The sequence below is a fragment of the Dendrobium catenatum genome, unplaced genomic scaffold (genome assembly GCF_001605985.2).
Source record: "Dendrobium catenatum unplaced genomic scaffold, ASM160598v2 fragScaff_scaffold_1150, whole genome shotgun sequence".
NCBI classification, from domain to species: Eukaryota; Viridiplantae; Streptophyta; class Magnoliopsida; order Asparagales; family Orchidaceae; genus Dendrobium; species Dendrobium catenatum.
This window is the reverse complement of record NW_021319612.1, coordinates 247,960-267,617: the sequence shown is the minus strand read 5'-3', so window position 1 is coordinate 267,617 and position 19,658 is coordinate 247,960. Positions and strand designations below refer to the sequence as shown.

Genomic DNA, 19,658 nt, shown 5'->3' with positions numbered 1-19,658 from the left:
AAAAGGTGGATGAAGAAAGACAAACAGAACATCCACTATATTGCCCCTTTCACTGACATATTTGGCATACAATTGAAGATTATTTTATGTTTAAGGTTAAGATTGAGAGGTTGATGGCCAGCCGGAAGATCCATCTCCAAGACAGTGATTTAGTGCAGCCTCCGGGCAAGGCTACTCAGACAGTTCAGATGATCTCTAGTCCCAGCCATAATACCAGCCACAATGATAGTCAGAGCTACAGTCAGGGCAGTAGTAGCAGGTCACCTTGCAGTTCTGAGGGAGAGTGGCAGTTAGCAATTTCCAAGAAGACCTAGTAGATGATTGAGCAAGCTGTACAGAGTTCAAAGACAGTTGAGAGGAGGCCTCCCTAGGCCAAGTCGATAGTTGCTGCTACAGTTTCTTTGCTAGCACCCATTTCTTCTTTTACCTTTTCTGTTGTAGTGCCAGATGAGCATATTTCTTTTTCTTCTCTTACTTGTACTTAAAAAATATATGAAAGAGAAAAGATAGGTGTAACCTTAGAAGGGAAGACAGACCCCCCTTCCAGCACTTACGCTAAAGGACTTTGTTCTCCCTTCTATTAATGATTAATCAATAAAAAAAGAGGATGATTTTGAGTTATTTTGGCTCCCTTGCTTCTTCTAGCTTTACTCTCTTTATAGTGATGATTCATAAAAGAGTATGACCTCTCTATCTCATCCCATATGTTGAGTAATTTCTTTCTTTGAACTAAAATATATTTCAAATTGAAATTGAGTTTAGAAGTGAAAATTTTCTTTATTATCTTGTAATTCTCTATCTCATAGATAATTTTAGCATGCTGATGAATAAATTTCATAATTTTCTTAATTAAGATATTCATTCTTATCATAGTATCAGATTTATTTTGTAGATCAGACTTGAGTTTAATGCTCGAACTCAAGCAGGGACTTGTGAAAGTGGATTCAAATGAACATGTTTTGAAAGGTCAATGTAATGATCAAAAATCTTGAGCATCCAAAAAAACATTAATGAATAGAACTTGGACCTGAACTTGATATGAGGAATAAGAAACTTTGCTTTGATGTAAATAATATGATTTGAACTTGAACCATGCAATATCAAGTGGGTTTTGATAATGAACTATGCTCAGTTTGGAATAGATGATCCATAAGAATTCAAGTCAAATTATGTCACAAAGAACTTGAATGAATGTAGAAGACTCATACTGAGTTTGAACTCAGGCATGAATGGAATTTGGACACAAACACATACAAAAAAAATAATAATAGAACTTGAGTCTTATAGAAGGGAACTCCATCTCTATCACCAACATCGATCCTACTTTAAGAGATACATCAAAGAAAAATATCAAAGTCAAATGAACTACAAGGGAGCTTGGATTTGAATGTGATATGGTGGCTCGAACATTCAATCAAATCAAATCTTAAATGAGAATGAAGAACACTCATATATAAGCAAATATTGAGGCATCCCTACAATCTACTAGAGGCCAAGATGCTTTTACAACCAGCAAGTTAAACTGCTAGCAAATATCTCAGTCTCCTACAAGCAAGAGGTTGTTGTTAAACAAAGTTCCAAACATAATTTACCTGGAAGAATCAATCAATAATAAACGAGGAATTGAATTCAACCTTGAAGCAATGATCACAAGATCTAAACGAAGATGTCAAAAGTTATAATCATTCAAATGCATCCAAAAGAACGTCTTATGAACCATATAAAGATAATGAAAGTTGATGTGTATATCAATCATATGAGCAAATATAATTGTCCTCTTGCAAATAAAAGAAATTGGTACATATGATAGTGGGTTCGTAAGCAAGCATGACCACAAATATTCCCATGTTCTTCATACATGTTGCAAGTATAATGTGATCTTTAAGTAAAGAAGGTCATGGGAGAAAGAGCTTGATCTTCATGCAAGAAAGAATGATAGCTTTTACTATATCTAGGTGCAAATACTAATGAAAGATCATAGATGTTAGAAGGAATTATAGTGTACCCACAAGTGACTGTAAAAGGTCCATCATGCACACAGTGATCCATCTACATGCATTTACGGTGAAAGCAGGAGATTAGCTAGTGCACTACGATCCACCTGCAGAAAGCAACGATTAGTGCACGATAGTCTACCTGTATAAAGAAGCAAACAATTCTATTCAGAAGCTGCTACGCCGTGCCACCGAATCTGCAACTTCTATGCAAGCAGATAGAAGGCGCCTACAAATACTTTCAAAGTACCCCCGCACGTGCACCATAGTTTGTATACACATAGGTACACAAGGGGTGAATGCAATCACAACACCCGCATGTGCCCCGACGAGTGTATTATTGGTACACACGTGACGTCTAGGGATGCTGCGTTAGTTAATAAATGAATTCAGATTCAAACCCGATCCTCCTATGCGGATCAATAGGAGTCGACATGGTTCGAACAATTAAATAAATACATGGTTGTGACGACCGATGTATTTGTTTTAATACATTCATATTAGATCTTTAAGACCTATAACAATAAGAATTCACTAAAAAAAGACATGAACCTCGAGAAACCCGATTTTTTGTTGACAGCTCAACAGAGTTGACAAGGTTCATCCACAAGATGAAAATATTTTCAAATGCAAAAGACTTCAAAGACACCCCAATGATGACCGTATTGAAGTAAATATCAACCGGAGGGGTTCATCAATACTTTCAAAATACTTGCAAGCTACACACAAATACCCATATAATCCAAACTCCACAAATCTCAAAATCTATATATTTAAAAATGAAATAAATCCATCCATACTTAAAGCAAAATCCATCTAACATCTGAAACAGTTTGCTGGGGTGGACAAATTAAAATTTACTTCAGATCATATAGAGCTAGTGCCTAGTCGAAAATATCACTAAGATCCATTCTCAAATAATCTCCTGCCATTAAGGATGTGGTACGATTCTCTAACCGGTGGTTTTTCCAGAAAAAAGATGGAACTAAGAAAGTGCTGTTCAAGTGGAAGAATCTTCTTGACTTTGATGCCATGTAGGAGCCCTACTAGAGGGTGAAACATCAATTTCCTTGTTTTCATCTTGAAGACAAGGTGATTTTTTGGAAGAGAGGTATTGTTAGGCTGGTTCCTCTTGAATTGGCCCACCTAGGGCCGATTTTGGTCTATAGGAGGCAGACTAATATCGCATCCCCTCTTTGCCGCCCACAATAGTGGGTTCCACTATTAAAATTAAATCCAAAAGGAGAAAGGAGGGGGACAGCTAGGGTTTTAGAGGGAGTTTGGATTTAGAACGTTTATGTATTAAATAGCATGAGGTGTTTTAGAGTTAGGGTTAGGCTTTGATTTGTTCCTCTTGAAGTTTCCTTGGCGTCTTGGGCTCTAGAATCGTCGTCTAGAGATTGGGAGAGAACAATCATCCTCTTGAATTGAGGATAAATTGTATCTTGCTTATTTTTGCTTTGCTTTGATTACATTATTGTAATCTATTATTTTGGATTGATTTCTTCCATATTTTTGTATTATTCTCGTTGTTTTTACCAATTATTGCTAGGGTTGGATTACTTGTGAACTCAAGTATTTCCTATAAGTATTTTCATGCGTTAGTTAAGAGAAATAGAGCTAGAAACTGGATTTATAAAATTGCTCGAGTTGATGGTTTGTTTACCGAAGATCCTGGGGAAATTGCTATCTCTGGTGTGGAATTTTTTAATAACTTGTTTAATAACAACTTCAGTCTCATGCATTGTAATCCTAGTCTTATTCCGCTTATCATTAACCAGGAGGATAATTTGTCTCTTACTATTCTCCCTTCTATAGAGGAAATTAAGAACACGGTTTTTAATTTGAATTCTGATTCTGTTGCTGGTCCTAATGGCTACACTATTATGCTTTTTAAAGCGCTTGGGACATTGTGAACATTGATCTTTTTAATTCAATTTTAGACTTCTTTGCTAGCAACCCTATGCCTAAGTTCTTCTCTTCTATCTCTATTGTTCTTATTCCTAAAAATAATGGGGCTTCTTATTGGAATCACTTTAGGCCGATTAGTCTTTTTACATTCTTTAGTAAAGTGATCTTTAAAATTCTTATGATCCGCCTTGCTCCTTTGCTTCCGAGAATTATTGTTCCTAATCAAACCGACTTTATTAAAGAGAGATCTATTTCAGATAATATTCTATTGGCTCAAGAAATGTTGCATGATTTAGATGTAAGGTGCCTGGGGGTAATATTATCATTATATTGGATATTACTAAACCCTATGATAATATCAACTGAGAATTTCTTTACCATATTTTGCATTTGTTTGGTTTTAATCCTGTTTTTGTTAACCTTATTAAACAGTCTATTGAAAACTCTTTTTTTTTTTCTATTATTATTAATGGAAAAAGTCATAGTTTTTTTAAGTCCTCTCATGGGTTGAGACAAGGTGATCCTATCTCTCCTATCCTCTTTATTATAGCCATAGAGTATATGTCTAGAGGCATTACCAATCTCTATGAAAATTTTCCTCACAATTTATATAGAACTTTGGGTGGTTTTCCTATTTCCTATTTATGTTTTGCTGCTGATGTTATTATCTTTTCTATTGCTTCGATTAATCGGGTTAATAGACTCAAGTGGTTTTTAAATAGGTTTGAAAAGTGTAGTGATCTTTTTGTGAATAAAAATAAGAGCTGCTTTATTGTTTCCAACTAGGTTCCTCATATATTTAAAGGAGGTGGTTAAAGATTGGGATGTTATCTTTGTCGGCATAGGGGAGACAATTTCTACTACGGATAAATATGATTTTGGTAATTGTATGGGCAAAGATTGGGATTTTTTTGTCTCCATTAGGAGAGATGTCTGGAGGAATTATGGTGATGGAGAGATCTAATTTGGAAGCTTTTTCTTTGATTGAAGCTTCTGTTCAAAGTGTGATAGGGAAGCTAAATATTGTTAGCAAAGGTTATTGGTTAATATCTACTGTTTATGGCGGTAGAGATGTGTACAGTAGAAGAAATCTTTGGGAGTGTTTGTGCTTGCATTCCTCATTGAATATGCCATATGTGATCGGTGGTGACTTTAACTGTATTTTATCTCAAGAAGAAAAAAGAGGTGGACAAAATTTAAATTCTCTCTTGCTCCTAAGAGATGAATTCTTTTATGAATGATTTTGATTATCATGATGCGGGAATTATAGGCCCAAAATATACTTGGTGTAACAACAAAGGCGGGAATGCTCGAATTTGGGAAAGACTAGACAGGTGTTTACTTAACTCTAAAGCTTTTGAATTGGTTCCTCAAGCAGCTAATAGGCATTTGGCTCGGATGGCATTCGACCAATGTCGAATTTTATTACAGATTTTTAATAAAGAATTTCAGAAAACCAAGATTATAAGGTTTGAAGATGTATGGCTGTCGTACCCTGCTTCTTTTGGTGTGGTGCAAAAATCTTGGAGCAAAACAATTGGAGGTGATCCTATGGAGAGGTTGAATATGAAATTTCATAGGGTGTTAAGAGCTCTATTCTTTTGGAGTAGAGCTAAACATCAAAATCTTTTGGAGTTAAAGGAGAAGCTCAAAAAGGAGGTGGATGAATTGCAAATCGTGGAAACAAATGCTGAAGGCAATTCAGATGATGTTCGTTTGTTACTCAGAGCTAAAGTTCATGATCTAAATGTCACTCTTGCTCGGTTAAACACTTGGTGGAGACAAAGGGTGAAGGTCAAATGGTTGAAGGAAGGTGACATCAACTCAAAATTTTTTCATGCTTTTGCTAATGGTAGGAGGAATAAGAATTTTGTAAAACAAGTGAAGAATGAAGTTGGTGAGATGGTGGAAGATCAGAATGTTATAGAAGAAACATTTCTCAATTTCTTTTCTCAAAAAGGGAGTGAAAGGAGCTGTATGTTAACTTGGTGGCCGAAGCCTATTCATTCCTTAAGTTTGGAAGATTCAAATATTTTGAATGCTGATTATTCCTTTGAAGAGATTGAAAAGGTGATTATGAGCCTTGGAAGGAACATTTCGCCTGGTGTGGATGACATTTCATATTCCTTCATCAAATCATATTGGAAACTAATTGGGCAAGATGTTTGCAATGCTTTTTTACATTTCGCTTCTTCAGGCACTATGAGCTTCAAGTGGAAAGAACACTTGTATTCCTAAGGTTCAAAACCCGGTAGATCCTTCTAACTTTCATCCTATAAGCTTATGTTTGTCTATTTATAAAATTATTGCAAAAGTTTTATTAAATAGACTAGCTATTGTGATCAATAATCTGATTTCGGAGAGTCAAGCTACCTTTTTAAGAGGAATATCCTTATCTGAACATATCCTTTTGGTACAAGAAGTATTTTATAAATTTAGATTTTCCAAATCTAAAAAAGGAATGGTGGTTCTAAAAATAGATATGGGACAAACCTATGATTGTATGTCTTGGACTTCTTTGAAGCAAGTGTTGGCTCATTTTGGTTTTCCAATGGGTTTTTCAAATCTTTTGGATGTTATAGATTCTAGCTTCTCTATCCTTTTCAATGGCACTAAATCAGAGTGGATTGAAGCTAAAAGCGGATTTAGACAAGGATGTCCTCTATCTCCTTATTTATCTATTTTGTGCTCCCAACTCTTTTCAAATTGTTTTTTTCATAATGGTAAGGAATTGGGCATCAAAGTAGCTGCCTCGGCTCCTAAGATTTTCCACCTACTATATGCAGATGATGTGCTGTTGTTCTCTGAGGCAAAATCTATGTATTTGAGAAAGTTAAGGAGGATTATTTCTGATTATTGCAATTGGATCGATCAAACAATAAATTTAAATAAATCTTCAATTGTATTTGGGAATTCGGTTGATCGAGCCAAGAGAAGGATCATTTCAAAGATTTTTAATTATAAGGAAGTAAATGAATTGAAATACCTGGGTATCAAATTATGCATGAGAAGCTTAGTTTCCTCTTATTATCTTTTTATTCTAGAGAAAGCAGCTAGTAGGATGAATGGATGGGGAAACAAGTTTTTCTCATTACCTGGGAAGCTTGTTTTGATCAAATCTATGATGCTTGCTATTCTGGTTTTTTATGTTTCCCATTCATTGGTTCCTCTAAGCATTTTGAAAAAATTAGGGAAGATGTGTAGATATTTTATATGGAATAAACCTGGAAATGTTCAAAATATGCATTATGTAGCTTGGGATGTCCTTTGCAAACCTTGGGAGGAAGGATGAAGGGGGATTCATTCAATTGTATCTATTGTTGGGCCACTAAGAGTTAAATTTTCTTGGGAATTCATTAAAGAATCTGATTCATTGCTTTATAGAACATTAAGAGCGAAATATGGGAATAATATTTGGAACAATGGCAGGAAAAAGAACTCTTCCACTTGGAAAATTTTGTTGAAAGGAGTTCAATCTCTCTGGCATTTGATTAAATGGAAGATAGCTTCTGGTTCTTCTATTGATACTTTAATAAATGCGTGGCTTCTTAATAGAAGTCTTTCAATGTGGCCTACATTTATTAATGTCATGGAGGAGGATTTTCCTTCTCTTGATAATTTTATTAAAGAAGGAGAATGGGATCAAGGGGAGCTTGTTAAGTATTTTGGAACTGATCTGGTTGAGTTGATTTTATAAGTGCAGATCGTTAAGGAGGAGGAAGTTGATACTATGGAACTTATGTTCAGGTTTTCGGGCAAATCATTGCCTTCATTGGCTAATAAGGTGAATTCCCCTGTTTTTGCTAAAAGCTTTCAATGGAAATAGTTGAAATTAATTAATTTTTCTCCACGAGTTGAATGTTTTTGATGGAGATTGTTAAATAATGCTATTCCAACGTGTGACTTTCTTATGTTTAGAAGATTACTACAGGTTAACAGTTGCCCGAGGGGTTGTATTGCAGCAGGAAGTATATAACATGTTGCAGTATTATGTGAAAAAGCTGATTCATTTGATAGATTTGCTGAATATGCGGGGATTCAAATTGCAAAAGTTTTCTTCTTTCTCAGATTGTATAAGGAAACTGAAGCTGCTAACAAATTCCAATCCTTTTATGGCTAATCTATTTTGTTCCGCTGTTTATTTTTCTTGGAAAAATAGGAATAATGTCATACATGGCAACAAGAGCTCGGTGTGGGGTATATGGCTTCAAGTGCTATTAATATTGCTCTTTCTTCATCAAGTTGTATTATCTTCTCGGATCACTGGGGTGTTAATAAGCTTTAGAAGCTGTCTATTTCTTCTTGGCACCCTCCTCCACCCGAGTGGATTAAAGGCAACTTTGATGCGGCACTTTTAAACTCAAATGAAGTTGGAATTGCTAAAGTTTTTAGAGGCCATAAGGGCAGATTTCTATTTGCCTTTGGGTTCAAATTCATACATTGGGACATTGGTTTTTTGGAGCTATTGGCTATCCGAGCTTTGAAGAATGTTCTTCAAGATTGGAAATTTTAGGCAAAAGGGATTATTATTGAAGGAGATAATTACAATGTCATTAAGTATCTTCAAAATTCATTGGATAAAGCTTTTAATAAATGGGACAACAACTCGGTGGAAGACTTGTCTTTCTTGAAGGATGTTGGGAATTTTTTATTTCATTTTGCTCATAGGGAATGTAATAAGTTAGTCGATTTCTATGCTAATTTTGCTTTATTAGGAGATTTTTTTTGTGAAGATCTACATTGTAATAAGATTCCTCCGGGCTTTCTTTATTTGCGTAAGGAGGATTGTGACAAGTTATCTATCACAACTAGTTTGTAATAGTCTTTTTTGTGGGCTCCGAAAATTCGGCCTCGTCCTCCTCGCTTGCTTTTCTTTTTATTCGGCGAGGGAGTTTTAACTGAATAACTTCCGGGATAAATTTTGGAAGGCAGATGGGTTTGTTGATAAGACACTACCCAGAGATTTTGCCCTCATTTTGCGAGGACTTTATGATCTGAGTTCTGGTTTCCTATAGGCGCAATCCCCTATAGTTAATTACCCCTCTCGATCACGAGAGAGAACTTTCGATTAAGGCTAGTCGTCAATCAGATATGTAGAATATACGTGTTATCTGGCATATAATAGCAGCATGGGTATGAAATTTTGGAAATTGGGTTTGGATTTGGGTATTTGAAAAGGTTTGAAAAGTTTTATATTTAAAATATAAAATTTCACCACCTAGCACTTAAAGCGGATGGTGGGGGAATGGATGATAGACTCGATCAAGATCCCATGGTTCCGTCGTCCCGGGCCATCATGGTCCCTCGTCGATCATATCCTATTGATTCATATCTCAAGGATTTGATGCCAATAAGGAACGTATTGACGATGGCCATAACCGGTATTTCGTGGTGCCATTTGGCGGCAAAACCACTCGGTTCAGAAGGCCCCGGGTCATAACCGTTTATCCTGCGGTGCCATTTGACAGCAAAATCGTCGGTTAGAGGACACGTACCACTTTCTTGCTGGCAGGAGATTGTTTGAGAATGAATACTAGTAATATTTTTGACTAGGCATTTGGCTCTGTGTTAGCTTAAGTAGTTTTCAACTTGTCCACCCCAGCAAACTATTGCGGAGGGCGGATGGATTTTGCTTCAAGCATTTAATGATTGGATTTCAAATTTTAAATATTTTTTCTGGATTTTTGGATTTGAGTTTTTTTTTGGATTTTGGTATTTTTGTTGAGTTTTGGATTTTGATAGGCATTTGGATATTTGGGAGAAATTTGAAAATGTTTGTGAACCCCTCCGGTTGAGATAAACATTCAACACGGACATCATCGGGGTGTTTGGAAGCATTTCCATTTGTAGTTTGAACATTGTCAACTCCGTCTGGATGTCGACAGAGGATCAATTTCGTAGGTTTTATGCATTTATTAGTGAATTCTATTAATTTTAGTCCTTGAAGGCCTAATATGAATGTAGAAATATAAATACACCGGCTGCTATAACTATGTATTTGTTTGATGGTTGAAATCTTGTCGACTTCTATTGATCCGTATAGAAGGATCGGATTCGAACTTGAATTCACTTGTTGACTCGCACAGTATCCTTAGACGTCACGTTTGTATCAATAACACGCTCGCCGGGGCCCTTGCGGGTGTTTGGGGGACATTTTATAATTATTGATTGAAATTTGTCGACTCCTATTTAACTGCTTAGGAGGATCGGGTTCAGATTTATTGACCCACGTAGCATCCCTAGACGTCAGTGTGTACCAATAACACGCTCGTCGGGGCCCATGCGGGTTCTTGATTGATTTTACCCCTTTTAGTGTACGTATGTGTATACAAACTATGGTGCACGTATAGGGGTATTTTGAAAGTATTTGTAGACGCCTTCTGTCCGCTTGCATAGAAGTTGCGGATCCGGTGGCGTGGCATTATAGTCTTGTGGATGCCTTCTGTCTTCTCGTATGAGTGTTGCAGATTCGGTGGCGTGGCGTTGTAGTTGTGGACGCCTTCTGTCTGCTTGTACGAATGTTGCAGATCCAGTGGCGTGGCGTAACAGCTTCTAAATTGAAATGTTTGTTACTTTATACAGGTAGACTGTCGTGCACTACTCGTTGCTTTCTGCAGGTGGATCATAGTACACTAACTAATCTCCTGCCTTGTTTGTAAATACTTGTATTCGTTGCAGTTGTTTGACATTTGTTCATAGATTGTATGTAATATTCGCAGCAGAGCAGAAGATCGTGGGAGCTTGTATCTGTCATATTATTTATGCACTTTGTTTTGGTATTTGGCTCGTGTAGTACATCCACCATTGCTACATGTATGTAGGTAGATTTCTTCATTATTATTTGCGAATGAATGATCTTTCATATGAACTGCAGATGTTTATTGAAATATTCATGTGCATTTGCTTGCAAATAGATCACATGTCCTTCTCAATTCTTTGTTAATTCTTGCTTGCCATCAAATGATTATTGAGTTCTTGCATACCATGCATTATACACCCTTTCATTCTCATTTTCTGTTATTGTCTTACATAAAGAATCAATCTTCTTAACCTTGGATGATTATGCCCTTGCTGATGTCAAGATGTTCATCCCAAAAATGATCGTTGTAGCTCTTGACGTAGTTGGAGTAGTGTATGTACTCTCTACTTGTCGCTGTGAGTTTAGATTACCAAGATTTGTATTGTCTTTTAACAACACATTTGCCAAACCTTGATCATCAGAATGGATTGACATTAATTATAGGGGTGCCCCAATATTCATCATATATTACAATGAACTTGTTGGTAGGAGACCACATTATTTGTGAGGATTGTTGTATCTTTTGTATAAATTATACAAACATAACATGCTGATCATCATCCTCAACATGTGGCTCGCCTCACTGTCAAAAAGAATTTACATCCCTTCACATGTATTGGCTAATGAATCATTGGATCTTTTATTGCCTTTGAACATAGCTTGTATTTTGTGTGTAGCTTCCTTCATTGATATTTGTATGTTGATTGACATGTTGATCCTTTGATACTTCAATGTCATTCTTTGCTGTCGATTATGGACATATCATTCTTTATTCAATATTTGCTTGTGAAGAGGCTTCATTCATTGCAATCAATTATAAGCATGATATGTTGAAATATGCAAGCTTTTTGTTTGATTATTGATATCCATCAAAAAGATTTAGGTCTCCACTTAGCATGGAGTAATTACTAAGTTAAAGTCTCATGTTGTCACATTGAGCTTGCTAGAATTCGAATCAAATGCTTGCAAGTTTAAGTCCCAAATAAATTTGTTGAACTTAAGATCAAGTTCAAAATTCTATGTATTTGTTCTTTGTTTATTCTTGAGTTCAAGTTCCAGTGCATGTCTCTTTTGAGTTCAAATAGGTCCGAGTGCAAGTTCTCTTGTAGTTGTTCAAAACTACAATCTCAAGTCAATGTTCTTTGCATTTGTTCTTTTGAGTTCAATTAAATTCTCTTATATCTTTTTCAAGTCCAAGCCTTGTCGTCTTAATGTTCCAATCAATTTCTTATTTTAGATCAAGTCCACAATTGATCCAAGCTTGACTTTAGTTCAATATAAATTTTTTTTATTTGAGTTTAATTGCTTTATTAAGTCATTTAGTTCTTGTTCAAAAGTCCAAGTACAAGTTCTCCGTTGTTCTATCAAATTCAAAGGTTCACAAGCTGAGTCCAAGTTCGATCGTCTTTCGAGTGCAATCAAGTCCAAGTGTAGCATTATGTCACCCAAAATTTCGGCAGCCTTCCGGCGTCTCCCCCGTTTAGGGGAAAACTACGGAAAACTAGGCCTTTCCCACCACGGTAAGAAAAGCGTGTATGGTAGGTGCCCTCTTTCGAAGACACCGCGGCCGTGTTATTTTTTTGATGCCCCACCACGCTAAGAAAAGCATGTATGGCTTTTTTGAAAATATTTTGCAAGAAAAAACAGTTATTTCCCCGCAAGAGGGTACTTATGGGTATCCCCGCTTCGTCGTACGCATTGCACCGGACTCCCTTCCCACCACACTAAGAAAATCATGTATAGGCGGGGTTTCCAAGGCGATACGAACTTCAAAGAAGGGATTTAGGTGATTACCCGCTTCGTCGCAAGTGTCGGGACGCACTCCCTTCCACCATGCTAAGAAAAGCATGTATAGGCGGTCGTTTTTTTCTCGACGAATGCGTTGAAATCGGGTTCTCGGAGTTTTAGGGTTTAGAAGTTATACCTGCGCGGGGTCGGCACGTGAATCGAGGGAAGGGAGAAGCATTTACTTTATTTTTGTAATTAATCATGATTAACCATAATTAATTATGACTAATCACAATTAATTATAATATAAAATTATAATGATTCCTAATTAATTATAAGTTATTAATTAAAATTAATTAACATTAATTTTAATTAAAATTAATGTTAATTAATTTTAATTAAAACTATTTAACCCCTCCCCCTTTCTCTGCTTTGGGAGATTTACGGGATACAGCCGAAGAAGCGCGCGAAGGGGAGAAGGCCACCTACACAGCCAGTGAACTCACGTTATTGCTTCTGATCCAAATGTTGGAACTTCCGATCTCTACTGGAAAGGGAAGTCGTTGCTGGAGGTACGAAGTCGATCAGCACAAAGTAGTCGGAGCAGGGGCACGAGTGGCTTGAAGAGGAGTTCGGTCAGCCATGAGTTCGGACAAGGCTCGGGATCTGACGGGTAGGGTGAGTTCAACGTCGGGTTTCGATCGGAGAAGGAGGTTGGACGTCGTCGCTTCCGATCGGCTTTGGCTAGGTAAGAATGACAGCTTCTTCTTCCTCTCTCTCTCTCTCTCTCTCTCTCTCTCTGCTTCTTTGAGATCGGGCTCGGCACAGGCAGTGGTCGGGATCGGAAGAGAGGTCTGGGAGGAGGAGGATTTCGTTTGTTTGTGCAGTTGAGCGTGGAGAGGAGCTCGGCTTCTATTTAACCATGCCTGTGATCGTTCGATCGAGGCACCGTTGCAGGAAATCTAGGAAGAGACGCGAGTCCAGCGGCTCCAGCAGGATTTCGGGCTGGATTTCGGGGATTTGGACGGTTTCTCGACAGATAGAGGATTCCAACCGGGATTTCAGCAGAAATTCTGGATCCGAAAGTCAAGGTATAATTTCATTTTTGTTTCTTTTAGGTATTGTACAGAGGTCAACATTTTTTTAATGCTATTGGCAATTTCAAAAAAAAAAAAAAAGTTCCTAATAATCGTATTATTTCTATTAAATATAGCACTGGTTTTGCTTAAGGATCTTTGCCTGTTAAGTATTTAGTTGTCCCTCTATATATGGCTAGAAAGAAAACATTTCTTTTTGATGATCTTTTACTTCTGTGCAAAAGAAGCTCATCTCTAAGGATTCTAACTTTCTTAGCTTTGGGGGTAGATTAATCCTCTATTGAAGTTTAAAGGATCTATCCTCAACTCTTTTTTAACTGCCTCTATTAAAGTTATTTCTCTTGCAAATGTCTAGTGAGAACATTCATGACTAAAGCAAAAAGATATGGACTTAAGGTTGATCCTTGATGCAATTCAACCGAAATAGAAAAATACTTGGTCAAACCACCTTGTGTTTGAACACAAGTAATAGCTCTTGCATAGATATCTTTAATGATTTGAATATAAGCATTATTAACTCATTTCTTTTCAAGAACTCTCCATAGCACTTCTCTTGGAAATTTGTCATATGCTTTCTCTAAATCAATAAATATAATATGTAGATCATCCTTATTCTCTCTATATTTCTCCATCAAACCTCTCAATAAATGTATGACTTCCATAGTAGACCTACCCTTCATGAATTTAAATTGATTTTGAGAAACATTAGTATCACGCCGCAACCTACGCTCCATAACTCGCTCCCATAGTTTTAAAGTATGATAAATTAACTTAATTCCTCTACAATTCGCACTCTTGTGAATCACCTTTATTCTTAAAAATAAAAATTAACACACTCATTCTCCACTTATCTGGCATCTTTTTAGTCTTCAAAACAGTATTAAAAAGTTTAGTAAGTCAAGAAATTCTTTAATCTCTTAAGCATTTCCACATCTCCATTGGAATATCATTAGGTCCCACAGCTTTTCCACAATTCATTTTCTTTAAAGTCTCTCTAACTTCGGTTTTACTTTTTTGCCGAAAAAATAAAAATCTTTATTTTCATTTAGGGTGATGAAGTCTCTAAAGTTAATTGTATTTTCACATTCTTCATTAAAAAGTTTAGAAAAATATCTCATCCACCTTTGTTGAATATCATCTTCTAAGAAAATAATAAAAAAAGAAGCATAAATCAATTAAATAAATCCAAATGAAATAAAAAAAAAATTAAATAAAAATGAAATAAAATAAAATAATATTCAAATAAATCAAAATTAATAATTAAATAGTAGTAAAAAGAATTAATTAAAAATAAATTTAAAATTTAAAAAAAAAAAAAAATTATTGAACTTAAACATTTAAAAGAAGTTAATTAAATTTAAATAAAAATTCAAATAAATGTTTAAATTTTAAAAATAAATAAATTAAATTAAAAATAGAGAATACTGAATAAAAATAAATAAACCTAAATAATTGATCAAATTCAATTCAAATTAGTTAAATAAATTGAATTAAATAAATAAAATACACTTAAATAAACAACTTTAGTAAACATGAAAGCTATATGTATATGTTATCACTTTTTTTTCTTTTTTATATTTACACTTCGCAATTTATAACTTATAAAAAGGAAAATTAACAATGAGAACGCCTAGATAAACAAACTTAGAAACTAATCCTCTCTTTACAAAGGAAGTGAAAGAGGATTAATTAAAAAAGAAAGTGCATGTAATAGAAATTTTGGGACAAACATTGGCCACTACCTTAACTAAGAAAGAACCAGATCAAGAATTGCTCCTAGTCTGCTAAACTTCATCTTGTAATTCAAACATCTTCTATTCTTTGACTACCATACTAGGCAGTTGCTGAAGAATTTTTTTTTAATCAATGTTCATACCAAATGACAGTATCGACTTTTGTTCTCTCATTTGACTATTTGATTTGGTTACAGAACTCGTTTGACTGCGTATTACTTTACATTCAGTGAGACATAATAGATGCGTTTTTCACAAATTTTTTTTAAGATATGCATATAACATTAAGCATAAGAAACCTATGTGATATATATCCTATCACAATCCTTCCTAATCAAGTCAATAAAACTTGAAGGAAGTTCGTTAGAAACAAAAGCATAAAAAAAAAATCACCTAAGAGGGCATAATGGGAACAAACATCAGTTACTCTATTACACTATCTACAAACAAAATGGAAATTTACATTATGGAAAATTTCAAGAAATGAAAAATCCAATCTTTGCATGCTTTTATTCCGATGATTGATCTTCTTGATTAAATTTTGCAATAATTTGATAACATTGATACCTTCAATAATGATTCCTTGCTTTTCACTCATCCAATCTTTAATTAAATTTTTGAAATAAAAAACAACAAGTAACTCCAATAATGAAATATCCCAATGGAATAGCTTCTTTCCATATTAAGCAAGTAAGAATCTGCCTTTATAATCACGCAAAACTCCTGCCATACTTGCCACATTAAACTATATCAGAGAAGCATCAACATTCAACTTAATCCAATCTGTATGTGGGGGATACCAATTTTTAGACAACACAACATGCCGGTTAGCTTCCCTGTTTTGGCAAATGGAATTAATTGTGGTTGAATTGAATTAGAAAGAATATGAGCTGCAATCATACCTGTTGTAGGACCCTTAATTTCATGCTTAAAACAATTACTTGCTTTCCAGTTATGAAAAATCGAAGACAGGCAAATTTTGGCTGCTCCAGAATTTGATGAGATAATTTTCTCCAAATTATTCAAACAATGAGATAAACTATGAAATTTAGGCAACTGAATATCCCATTGCTTCAACTTATCAAATATTTGATTGAACTTTTTGCAGTGAACTGAAATATGATGAACATCTTCAATTTCCAAACAATCTCTTGGACAAAATATTGAATCTTGCAATTTTCTGTATTTCAACCAGAAATTAATAGGTAATGCATTGTTTATCAATCTCCATCACAATAAGACTTTCTTAGGAGTTAACTTTAATTTCCTGATCCATGTAACATTTATTCCAACATTATAATGAATGGTAGAAGCCTCATACGCCAACACTATAATAGATTTACCAGAATTAGCAACCAAATGTTTTGGTTGATTTCCATCTGAATTAGAAATAATCAGTATTTCATTGATTAACTGCGTTAAATCATCAGAAAAATAATTCTTTAACAATGACTTCTTCCATCTACCATCTTCATAAAGAAGAAATGACACCAATTTATTTTGAAGATCCCTTATATTACAACTAGTTGGCCCTTTATTTAAACATCTATCCAGAATCCAAATATAATTTGTAATATTGATTCTTGCACCATTGGTTACTTGCCATCTGATGATAGGTTTTAGAAAACGAGCCCCATCTTTTATTGTACATCAAACCAGTGAAGAGCCTCTTCTAATATCTTCATTCCAAATATCATTACCATATTTTGCCACAATATTTTTACTAAGAAGATAATTTTGATTTTGAATGATGTTCCAAGCAATGCGAGCTCTTAAAGGACCCTGTCTTTCACCAGCACTTTGAATTCTAAGACCACCTTGATTAATAGAAGTACAAAGAGTATTCCATGAGATATGATGCAATCCCTGTCTTCCTTGTTCCTTATGCCATAAAAATATTCTACAAAACCTGCCAATATCATATAGAATACCCTTTGGAACTAAAGAGCGAGTCCTTATGAATGAAGGAATTGAAGAATATGCAATTTTAATCAACAAATTTTTTTCGTCCAATAAAAGAGATCGAGAACCCAACGTATTAAGCCTTTCCATTGCCTTATTTAGAACATGTTGATAATCAACAGCTTTTAATCTTCTTGGAGCCATCTTCACACCTTGATAGGTAATTTCAGTAACTACTCGATAACTAAGAATCTTATTTAATTTTCTTTTCCTTCTGCTAGAAACATATTTACCAAACAATACCATAGATTTCTTGAGATTAATTTTTTGTCCAGTCCAGCTGCAGTAATCCAGTAGAATTTTGTTGATCAACTTAGCGTTGTACTGTGAGTCCTCAGCTACTAGAAGAATATCATCAACATACAACATATGAGAAATCTTTGCTATATTTGGAGCAATTCTAATACCAATATCACTTCCTCTGTCATGAATTACTTTAGAAGGCATCTCAGAGCATAGAATAAAAAGACAGAGATAATGGGCATCATTGTCTTAATCTGCATTCAACATTTGTTCAATAGAGAATTTTCAATAGCTAATACATTGAATAATTATGTTTATAATCTTCTCAGGGAAACCCATAACATGTAAAATATGATTTAAAGTTTCCCAACATATGCTATCATATGCTTTCTCCATGCCTAGTTTGAGTAACATATACCCAGGATATGCTTTTAAGAATCTGAATTTATTTAAAATCTCAGTGTCAGTAGAAAATTATCAAAAATAGATCTTTCTGATACAAATGCTCCTCATTGTTCCGAAATAATCCTAGGAAGGCATTCCTTCAATCTATTTAATATCATTCCTACCACAATTTTATAGATTGTTTGACATAAGCTTATGAGTCTAAACTTAGTCACTTCAGATGCATTAGAAACTTTAGGAATCAAAACAATAAAAGTTTCTTTCCAAATATCAGGCATAATACCAGAATTAAAGAAATTCTCAACAACATTCCGAACTTCAATATTTACAATACTACAGAATGATTTAAAGTAACAAGCATTAACTCCATCGTTTCCAAGAGATTTATTATTGTGCATCTTCATGACAGTAGATAAAAGCTCTTGTTTATAAAAATCTACTAATAACACCTGCTTCAAGTCTTCATTTAACTGATGATCAAATTGAAATATATGCCAATTATTAAGAAAACATTGTTTTTTTTCCCATTTCTTAAGGTAACATTTTTCAAAAGCTGACTGAATAACTTCAGAATCTGTCTCAATAGCTACATTAGAAATAGTAATTTGATTAATCATATTTCCATTTCTTCTAGTAGTAGCATAACCATGAAAAAAAATGAGAATTTTGATCTCCTTCCAACCATTGGGATTTAGTACGTTGTCTCCACCAAGTTGATAGTTTAGCAAGATTAATATTAAGCTCATGAATTTTCTTCCTCAATTCAAGCAGCTTATTCGGGTTAAAACTGTGAATGCTTTCCTCTTCTTGTGATAACTTAATGTCTTTTTGCAACGCAGACTTTAAATTGTTCAGTTCCTTCAATTTATTCTTGCTCCAAAAAAAATAAATTTTTAAGAGATATTAATTTTCCTTTGAAGAATATCCGATGCAGATCCAAAATCTTGCTTTCTTCATGCATTTTTAACCACACCCCAAGAAGCTTCATAAGAATACACATTCTCAAATATGATAGATTTTTTATTATAGATGCGTTTTATCACTTAGGGGAAGCATTAATTTTAAAGCCTAGGACTGTTGATTTAGAGCTTCAAACTTTGTAGTGTTTAATTAACAAGATTTTTTAGAACTTAAATAAATAAAACACATAATTAAAAGAAAAGATTCTATGCAATTGCTCTATCATTTAGAGTTAAGATTTGTTAATTATTTACTTCAAATACTTTTTAGTTATTATTCACAAGTGTTCTTTAAAACTTAAAGCTAAATAACTTACTCTTAAGACATTTTAATAAAATATAAAACACTAAATCATTAAAATTTAATTCTAAATTAAATCCTTTGGTTTTTAAAACTATGGGAGCGAGTTATGAAGCGTAGGTTGCGGCGTGATACCGATGTTTCTTAAAATCAATTTGGATTCATGCTGGATAGGTCTACTATGGAAGTCATACATTTATTGAGAAGTTTGTTGGAGAAATATAGAGAGAATAAGGAGGATCTACATATTATTTATTGATTTTGAGAAAGCATGTGATAAAGTTTCAAGAGAAGTGCTATGGAGAGTTCTTGAAAGGAAAGGAGTTAATAACACTTATATTTAAATCATTAAAGATATGTATGCAGGAGCTATTACTTGTGTTCAAAGACAAGGTGGTTTGACCAAGTATTTTCCTATTTCGGTTGAATTACACCAAGGATCAACCTTAAACCCATATCTTTGGTCTATACTTTTTGCAGATGATATTCTTCTTGTTGATAAGACTAGAGAGGGAGTTGAAGGTAA

General features: G+C 34.5%; 1 protein-coding gene across 2 annotated transcripts in view; it reads left to right on the top strand.

Annotated features, from left to right (window-relative positions):
* The window catches only part of LOC110115822 (translation factor GUF1 homolog, mitochondrial), a 44,630-nt gene extending 28,160 nt beyond the window's left edge, over positions 1-16,470 (top strand). The window contains exon 9 of one of the 2 annotated variants that reach the window (XM_020849193.2): positions 16,371-16,470. In XM_020849193.2, coding sequence (XP_020704852.1) covers positions 16,371-16,464 — 94 coding nt within the window. In that variant the 3' untranslated portion in view covers positions 16,465-16,470. Of the gene's footprint in view, positions 1-95; positions 130-16,370 lie in introns of those variants that run through there. The other variant, XM_028698822.1, reaches the window with a different exon arrangement.
* Positions 16,471-19,658: the final 3,188 nt, after the last annotated feature.